The following is a 9,959-nucleotide window of genomic DNA, read 5'->3' on the forward strand; positions in this document are numbered from 1 at the left end:
TGCACCACCAGAGGTAGCCTGAACCCTCACCAAGGAGTTTATAGCTGACTTCGACAGAAAAAAGTTGAACCTTTCATTATCAACGGGGAGGACATTGAGCAGGTCGACCAGTTCAGGTTTCTGGGATCCATTTCAAATTATTTCAGCTGGACAACAATGTGTTGTGGTTATCAGAGTGTGTGTGGCCGCATGTCCACACATGCATTTGAATGTGTATGTGGACGGAGTCTTTCTCTTGGGGGGGGGGGTGGCAAAAACGATAATAAATCAACAATATTTTTCTTCTTACATTTTATGTTTTAACCGAGTGTCCAGCACTGCTCTAAAACTATTGATACACCCTACGAGCGGTTGTAAAACCACTTGTAATGTCCTCCTATGAACTTCTATCTCCGCCTGTCTACATCTCAGCATTGAACATGAACAAGATTGATATCTCTCTTCTAAATTTTGAAATTAAAGAACTAAAGCGAGCAAAGTCGACAGTGTATAAATATTAAAAAACACACTGAGACAGGATCTCTTATGAGTTTAGGCATGACGGCTCGTGGGCTTCATTTCAGCTCTGTGGTCTTCATCTGCTACATATCTGTCTCCAGTTGCTATATATTTTATGTTTTCAGATGCTATGTGTTATCTTTTGTTGCTAGACATTTTCTCTCTCTCTCTAACTGCTAAAAATTATTCTCCATATTATAAATATTTATAATCCAGCTACTACACATTCTTTTTCGAACTGCTACGTATGATCCAGACATCTTCCTTTTGTATCCAACTGCTACATACTATCTGTCTTCAGCAGCTCTAGACAGTGCTAGAGATGAGATTCTCTCTCGATCTCTACCTGCTAGACATTTTCTCACTCTCAAGTTACTAGACATTCTCTAACTCTCGACCTGTTGCACATTCTGTTTTCAAGCTGTTAAATGTTTTCTCGCTCTCTAGTTGCCAAACACTTTTCAGTCGCCAGCAAATAAACATTCTCTAAAACACCTGCAATTTATGACAATTTAACACCAGCCAAAACACCTGCAATTTATAGCAAATATCCAGGGGGAACTGACATAAAAACGCTGACTCAAAGGAGGGAGAAGACTTCGTGTCCCAGTCACGCCAGCCTCAGAGCTCGCCTCATGGCGCTCGGTGCTCACTGCGTGTGTTGCTGAGTCCTTTGTATTCCTGTTGTGTTGTTGATTGTTTACACCGCGTCCTCCACAGCATGAGGCGTGACTAGGCAGCTGAGTGCTACTCAGTGTCTGGCCTGCATGGCTCAGCCTCATTGCCCTCCACGCCATTGTCATGCTCTCAGTTGTGAGTGCGTCTGGCTGCACGCCTTCTCGCCTTGTTCCTTCTGCGTGGAATATTCCTCTTTCTCTCTCTCTGTCACGCACAGACACACATACAAAGAGATACACTATTAGTATTCTGGGCACACTACATTTGGTAATTGCAGTCGTGTCTGTTAGCACTTCTCTCTCATTTTTATTGTCTGTTTGGAACGAAGAGCTCTTGTGCGTAGCGTGAAGCACTAAATACCGAAACATTATATTTTGCTGAAGCATATTGACTAAAAAAGATTGACGAACTGTACATACTGGATGTTGCATTCGTAGATTATTATATCAGAATATTCCTGTTATATATATATCAACTAACTAGAAAAATACAACTCTTCGTGCTGTGTACACTAAATGGGAGTCTACATCAAGGAAGACAAGGATATTCAAATCATCATTTTTAACTGAGTCCTATTGTTTCAGTGAGTAAAGGATATAACTTTCATTACATTTTACTTACTAAAAACAGATGCCATAATTTTTTAGAAAAAACAATATAGAGCTCTACGGTTTCTCTACCACATTACATTTACTAATCACATAAAATTGCTTATTTGGGTGATCATAAGACAATGGTTTGTATCATCTTACTCGATGGTCACTATATCATTCATAAACTTGCACTCACTGATCGAAGGGTCATATATTTTCATTGTTAAAAGAATTTAATTGTAGTTAAAAGCAAACTGACTCTGATGCTTTAACCTGAAGTGAAGAGCAAACTTCGTCTCTAGTATTCTAGGTTCGTGCACTAACTTCGTGTTTTTTAAAAATACAACTGCTCCTTTCAACAGTAAAATGGCGTGGTTGAGCTATTTTAAACTCGCCAGCGAACAATAGATGACAGTATAAGCATTCGAAGGAAATAAGTCATCGTCTTTCTCTCGTAGTATTTTGTTAGTCATGATGACAACCGGCAGCCCTCATTTCGGAGACATCAATGATTACGAAAAGGCATTTTTCTCACTTACAATCAGCAAGCCACCAAAATAAATATTAGCATTTACGATCATCTGGCCTTCGCTCATCTGTATAAAAAGAATGTCAGCAGCAAGGTTGTTTAAATCTTTGAGACTGGCATTGAACCTGTGGCACACTAAGGGACTCACTCAAACAAGTTGACAAAGAAAACCGATCTCTCGACGATAAAAACTGTTTACTGGGTGTGACATTTTGCACCTCAAGAGGCTGTTCCCACGATTCAAGAACACGGACTCTTTTAATTTCGCGATGTTCGTTTGCATTAGCAGGTATGAGAGTCCACTCGAATTTCAGGTGAAGGCATACATCTTGAGTAGAATGTAAAGTATTAAAATTCTCCAACATTTTAAAACGCCATTTATAGAGGCACTACTCGCGATGTACAGTGAAACTGAGATTTTGCAAATGTTCACTCATGCTTTTTGCTTGCTGGAGAGAAGGTGAGCAGATAACGACAGCCACCAACATCAACAGCCATGGTCATCACCTGGACAGTCGCAGCATTTATTCTTTGTGGATGTGGTCTTACAACTGCTTTGACGATGCTTGATTCAATGTCAGGTAACTTATATACAGTATACATAATATATAATATATTTGTATGTTTGATGATAGTTAATGTCGTCGACGTCGACATTTTGCGTCTCAACTCTTTTGTCTTCTCAATTATTAAGGATTTATATATAAAACTTTTAAGTTTGTTATGTAAAAGAAAATGCAAGACTAATAATATGGAGACAGTCCATGTAAAATTATCTGCATCAGTAAACGACATTTTAATTATCTGGTTTTTCTGCAACTTCATTTTGTCAGTGAAGACATCCTGTCCTTCCCAAAGTCACTCACCTACGAGGACTATTATCCAAAGACAATCTTTAGCTGAAGATAGTGGCCGGTACAGAACAAAATTGAATTTACAACTTTATTAATCAACAGAACAATTGCATATGCGAGAAATCATGTGTATTCTTCGTTGTAGTAGTTGCGGTTTGACAGAGCGAGAGAACATGGAAAAATAAAGCTAAACAGCAGACATATTGTCATTGCTGTTTGGATGAGCTGCCGCCATCTTTATCCAGTGGATGTCTTGCATTTCAGATTATGTTAACCATCCTTGTGTACGTCAGTGTGAAGAAGGAATACCTAACCGCCGGTGTGAGTACCACTGGACTCTAGAGATGTACTATGTACTGTCCAAGGCCTGCTATGATTGTCCTTTTAACCTCACCGACTGCTCACGACCTCACTGCGTTCCTGCTGATGGAACATCACGTGGTATTCTGACAGCCAATCGACGTATACCTGGGCCGGGCATTCAGGTATCAATAAGTATCAATCAGTCATTAAAAAAAAACTTCACTGTTCTTATGTGTCAATTTTTTTATATCCTTTATAGACTGTAAACCTTTACTGAGGCAAAATGAGAATATTTCAGCTGTCACTCTTTTTCCATCCTTTTGATCATGTCTGTAATTAACAGAAGGTCCAAGGCTATGAGCTTTCGATTTATTTTCCAGGTAGATGTTTTAATCTAGAGCCGATTTCTCGAAAGTGAACACACCCAAAACTTTCTGACCAGTGCTTGTGCTCTGAATCCTAAATAGCTTCTTTGGACTGATTGAAGAGCGCTGACTGAGCTGCTTATACTTTTAAATCCGGTGGACTTACTTTTCTTAAATGTATTTTTTAGAAGGTTATAACTCATTCTTTGTGGTTTTATGGCAAAGTCGGCTTCAAGATTCTTATATACGATCTTACACAAAGAAATTCATCGACAGCAACAATGCATTGTCAGGAGATTTACATTCTTGTATATGAGTTCTTTTATTCTCATAGGCAATGATTTTTTGTAGCTCTCGCATTGTGTTCTGATTACTTGCTTACATCAGGTGCCAAATCCTTGATATCGCGTTGCACCCAGGTATTTAACTGCCTGCTGTGTGTGACGATTCATGATTTTATGGATTTCTCATTTGTGCTTCAGGTGTGTCATGGTGACGAGATCATCGTCAACGTGTACAACAAACTAGAGAACTCCCAGGGTACGAGTATCCACTGGCACGGCCTGCTGCAGCGGGGCTCTCAGTACATGGACGGCACCAGCATGGTCACACAGTGCCCCATCACAACTCACTCCACCTTTCAGTACAGGTTTATATCACTGTCATACTCCACTCTACCTTCAGTACAGGTTTATATCACTGTCACATTACACTTTACTTTTCAGTACAGGTTTATATTACTGTCACACTTTACCTTTCAGTACTGGTTTATATAACTGTCACGTTTACTCTACCTTTCAGTACAGGTTTATATCACTGTCACACTTCACTCCACCTTTCAGTAAAGGTTTATATTCCTGTTACATTACACTTTACCTTTCAGTACAGGTTTATATTACTGTTACATTACACTTTACCTTTCAGTACAGGTTTATATCACTGTCACAGCTCACTCTACCTTTCAGTACAGGCGTATATCCATCACACTTCACTCTATCTTTCAGTACCGGTTTATATGACTGTCACAGTTCCCTCTACCTTTCATTACAGGTTTATATCACTGTTACATTTCCCACTACTTTTCAGTACAAGTTTCACTCCCATTTAACTCTACTATCGTATAGTTTAGGTTTATAACACTGTTACATTTCCCACTACCTTTAAGTAAAGATTTGTTTAACTGATATATTTTAGGACCGATGAAACCAACAATGGTCAATAAAATAATTATTGTATGCCGCATAATCAATGATGCACGCAGATTCCAAATGTTGTGCCAATAGTTGTTTCTCTTCCAATAAATAATCGAAAACTCTGTTAAATATAACTAAAGACTACAAATGAATCTTTGTAACATTTGTGGGGTTCCCTCCCCCCACCGGGCCACCCTAAACAATATTCTCAATGTCGAGAGAAAGAAGAAAGAAACATAAGAAAGCTTTGGTGAATGTCCACATCCGCAGGTTTACGGCTAAAGATCGTGGAACGCACTTCTGGCATTCACATGCAGGCCTGCAGCGGGCTGATGGACTGTTTGGCAGCCTCATCGTGAGACAGCCTCCCTCACACGACATCCACTCACCACTCTATGACTTTGACCTCCCAGAGCACGTGATCATTGTCACCGACTGGCTGAACGAACTGGTGACCAGTCGCTTCGCCTCTCATCACCACGACGACGGTGACAACAAAGCCGAATCCATGCTGATCAATGGTCAATACGTATCTCATTTATGCAAGAATAATATATGCGAATTCACGTAGTCTGTGAACATGAAATCACACATACACACGAGATTAAGTGGAATATTTTACTCGTTCTCTCCCCATCCCTTTCATGCTCAAACTGGTATTTGCGGTAAATATTTTCTAAGAAATAACCATAAGTTTCAGATTATCTGATAAGTAAATATTCTACACTTGTAAGCCAAGTACACGTATTACTAAACATCTGTTTTTAAAATTCTGTATAGACCAGTTCATAGTTTAAGATTGTATATGCAGGTATACAGTTTGTTTGCTCTGAGTCACCCACTGACTGATGTCGACAGGTAAAGGTGCATTCACACCTCACACAGACCCCACGACAGGAGCTCGGGTGTTCACTCCCTATGCAGACTTCACGGTCAGACCGACTTTCAGGTACCGCTTCAGGGTAATAAGTTCAGGCATCATGAACTGTCCAATTCAGTTTTCAATCGACAACCACACGCTAATAGTCATTGCCTCTGACGGGGGTGACTTCGACCCAATCATTGTTGATTCCTTCAACATCTTTTCCGGAGAAAGGTTTGACTTCATTCTCATCGCGGACAAGACGGAGGAGCTGAAGAACTACTGGGTGCGAGCTCGGGGTATCGCAGACTGCAGCGTGAAGAAAAGCCAGCAGCTCGCAGTTCTGCGATACACGGGTGCACCACCGGGGTTGCCAGAACTAGCAACTAACTACGAAGCCGGCAACCGAGAGGGCATTGTGAGTGCAGCTCACTCCTAAAATGTGCTCGATTTTATTTTAATGCGTAGATGAGTAGTTTGTAGCACTTTTAGAGTCTTTTGATTGTGGCCCGACAGCAACAAACTAAATAAAACTCACCCCTATGAATCCATCTTTTCAATGATTAATACGCCGATATATATCAAATAAATAATTTACAACTTCATGTGTATTATAAATATAGTTTCTGTCCTCAGGTTTATCCACTTGGTGGTGAGAAAACTGCTTTATTTTATCTCCATCTACCTGATATCTGCTATTTATTTATTTATTTATTTTATAGACGCTTAACCCATTAAACGCCAGGGCTACCGACACCCTGGTGTCAGTGAACCTCCTCAACAGCACGGAGCCGGACGACGACAGCCTGAAGCAGGTGCCGGACAAACGCTTTTACCTGGCAATGGACTTTAACCAGGTGGACAATTTTCACTTCCATCATCCCGGATTATACCCACTCAAGTCCGTGATACAAGGAAAGCATCTGTACTCTCCGCAGATAAACCACATTTCGTTCTCGTCGACTGCCGTGCCGCCTCTCACACAGATGAAGGACATCGATGAGGTAGGAACCGTTGCCCTTTGTGTTTGGTTTCTCTTTTCTTCCGCAGTTTTGCGATATGGGCAAATGAGTGCATGTGAAGTCTTTGTGTTGATTATTTAAGTGTATGACAATTATTTAGAGACTAACATGCTGTATATCTAGACTTGGTGTATTGTTGGCTCAGGCCATTGGTCAATTGTTGTGAAGTACCTTGTGAGACCGAGTGCAAGCCGAGGCAATGCTGTGTCTGGCAGGATGCTACATTCTGTAACAACGAGACAGTGCAGGAACAGTGTGACAAGCAGTTCTGTGAGTGCAGTCATCGCCTGAAGGTGGCGCTGAACGACGTGGTGGAGCTGATTATCATCGATGAGGGTTTGCTGTTTAACGCCAACCATCCCATGCACCTACACGGGTATAAGTTCCGGGTAGTTGGAATGGACAGGTGAGTACTAAGACAAAGTTTTCCTAAAGCAATGATTAATAATTTTACTGATTTATCAGGGAAGATAATAGACGATTGGAATGATGCTAAGTGCAATAAGTTAGGGGACTGTAATGGCTTGTTGTCAGTGGATCATTTGTTTAAGTCATAGTTTATGTAACCTTTTATTTAGAATACTGTTTCACAACTTGTATCGTTGTTGTGTCAGTTGAACACCACCATCTCACTAGAAGAAGTACGGGCGCTGGATCGTGCAGGTCGACTACCCAGAAAATTATCGCGTGCACCGCTGAAGGATACAGTGACCGTACCTGACGGGGGCTACACCATCATTAGGTTCAAAGCTGACAACCCTGGTATGTTCACATAATATATATATATGATGTATGTGTACATACACATTGTCCTATAAATTACATTAAAAGACACTGTTATGAACTGTGTGCCAATGACACGCTGTCACTCGCGTATTCGGAAAATAACACTTTAATTGCAGAAATTCAGGGCTAGGCTTGTTTGTCCATGTTATAATTACTTCCAGCTTAAGCTTATCATTACTTAGAGAATGAATCAGACCTGCGGCTTGAGCGTCCATACTTCAACTAAGCGTAGCTAGCGTTTCTTCTGGGGGTGACCTAGATATCCTCCCGAAAAAATTGCAATCATTCAGTCCTCCCTTGACCTGCACCTGTAGTTGGGGGTAGCACATGGATAGATTGTACTTTGCTGCACTGATTTAATATGCATGCGTTATTTATTTCTTCTTTGGCTTTGGAAATCATTAATATATTCACAAGTTTCCAGCTGGCAAACGCAAGAGGGGGTAGGAGAAAGGGGGTCCTGAAGCACATGCAGGGATAAGGTCACCACAGGAATGATATTCTATATCATGATTCACTTCAAATAAATTTACTTTGCTATGAAAAAAGCTTTTAAGTGTACATGTATTGCATTTCGACTCGAGTCTGTGGTTGCCTTGGGAGGGCAAGACTCAGTGATTTGGTGGCTCGCGGTGAGATGTTCCCCACCCTTGTTCTCAGACGTTTAACCAGGACGTTAGCATGGCCCGCACCACATCTAATGTTTGCCTTGCCTGCTGCATGTTTAATCAGGGTGTAATCGTAGCCATCTGGTAGATTAACATACAACATAAGTCCATCCACTTTTAATCTAATCGTCGCAGTTTCTCAAAGCCCGCTTTGTCGTTGAAAAGCTGTTTAATTAGTTGTCACTAATAAACAGGAAATACCTTTAGAGCATTAAGGAATCACCGAATCAAGATAATGAGTTCAGAGATATAAATTCTCTTTCAGGGATCTGGCTATTTCATTGCCACATTGCATTTCATGGTGAGATCGGCATGGCTCTCCTAATTCAAGCAGGAAATACCTCTGAGCTACCTCAAGTTCCGAAAAACTTCCCAACCTGCAACAACTGGAAGTTTTCGAGCTTTGAAAGTTCTCCACAAACGAGCCTGGAGGAAGTTAACAAGGTCTGCACAAGCTTTAACCCCAGCACCAACAGTGCGAGTATAAATGTATATGGATATATTTGGTGTTTATTTATAATATGCATCCCACTCTCTAGAGATATTCTTTTTGCTGTGTTCTCACAGAGTTAGGTAAGAACCCAGAAGATAGGAAAAGATTTGATTAACGACTTTCGTAAAAGTTGCAAGATGGTCGTGACAGGCTTCCTCATGCAGCTGCCACTTCTTTCTTTATTATCTGTAAATACTTTTAAAAACAATTTTAATCAATGCACCCCGAAACCTTTGTGTTCTTTTTTTTTTTTGTTTTTTTTACCTGAAATGAGTGCATGATAATCCATTTTCCGCTTACATTTGCCTAGCAGCACTCTTTGTTGTCCCTGTCCTATGTTGCCTTTAGCAGGCAGTAGATCACAGTGTACATGGTGTACATACTTCTAACTGCATGTTCTTAGATGTACTCGGGGGTAGGGGGTGGGGTAGCTCAGTTCTCTCCAGCTTTGTCATTCAGCAATTGACCTGAGGAGAAGGAAAGGTTTATCTGGGCCTTGTACATTTTATTGTTTTCTGGAAGTTTTACTTTGAATTTTCAGTTTAAACAAGAGCTAAACAGAGTATATTCTATTAATTATTATCAGGACTGAACAGTGGTATCAGACCAATAAAAAATATTAGAAACAATAGAGCAGTAAAGTTTACACTATATAAAAGCATTCACATCATTTGTTTATGTGTGCGTGCATGCAGGTGTGCATGTTATGTAGTAATATTCTACAGATGACATAAAACGCTTATACATGCATATTTCATACTGTGCACACACACACACCTCAATTTTTGCGCTCGTGCTCATGGGTGAAAGAAAGAAAGCAATGAGGAAAATGTATCCACCAATCAACAAACTTGTTGAGTGAAAGAAACAGTGCTCCGAGTGTAGTGACCACTAGTAACCCCACCTCTTGCTCCGTCCATCAAAGCTGCAGTGCAACACGTAGATCGGACTAGGACAAACATGGTTCTTGTCGAGTGAACCTCAAGTCTCTGCCACATGATCCCTTTGTTAGTGTGCAATAAAAAAAATTGAGGGCTTAGTGCTGCTAAGAATAATGCAAGTAATAGCAGACTGAATACAGCATTCTGGCACATCTATATATCTTTTGAACTTAC

At 40.5% G+C, this 9,959-nt stretch overlaps 1 protein-coding gene across 2 annotated transcripts; it reads left to right on the forward strand.

Annotated features, from left to right (window-relative positions):
• Nucleotides 1-1,453: 1,453 nt before the first annotated feature.
• On the forward strand, nt 1,454-9,497 carry LOC112554324 (laccase-1-like). Of its 2 annotated transcripts, none has more exons than XM_025222061.1 (10): nt 1,454-1,759; nt 2,759-2,879; nt 3,417-3,637; nt 4,303-4,469; nt 5,284-5,534; nt 5,872-6,293; nt 6,598-6,879; nt 7,113-7,303; nt 7,511-7,659; nt 8,617-9,497. In XM_025222061.1, exons 2-10 carry the CDS (start codon nt 2,795-2,797, stop codon nt 8,922-8,924), a joined length of 2,076 nt encoding a protein of 691 aa, XP_025077846.1. In that variant the 5' UTR covers nt 1,454-1,759; nt 2,759-2,794; the 3' UTR covers nt 8,925-9,497. The 2 variants fall into 2 exon arrangements, with proteins under 2 accessions (XP_025077846.1, XP_025077847.1); XM_025222062.1 differs by lacking the exon at nt 1,454-1,759 and adding an exon at nt 1,915-2,587.
• Nucleotides 9,498-9,959: the final 462 nt, after the last annotated feature.

The sequence above is a fragment of the Pomacea canaliculata genome, linkage group LG13 (genome assembly GCF_003073045.1).
Source record: "Pomacea canaliculata isolate SZHN2017 linkage group LG13, ASM307304v1, whole genome shotgun sequence".
Taxonomy (NCBI): domain Eukaryota; kingdom Metazoa; phylum Mollusca; class Gastropoda; order Architaenioglossa; family Ampullariidae; genus Pomacea; species Pomacea canaliculata.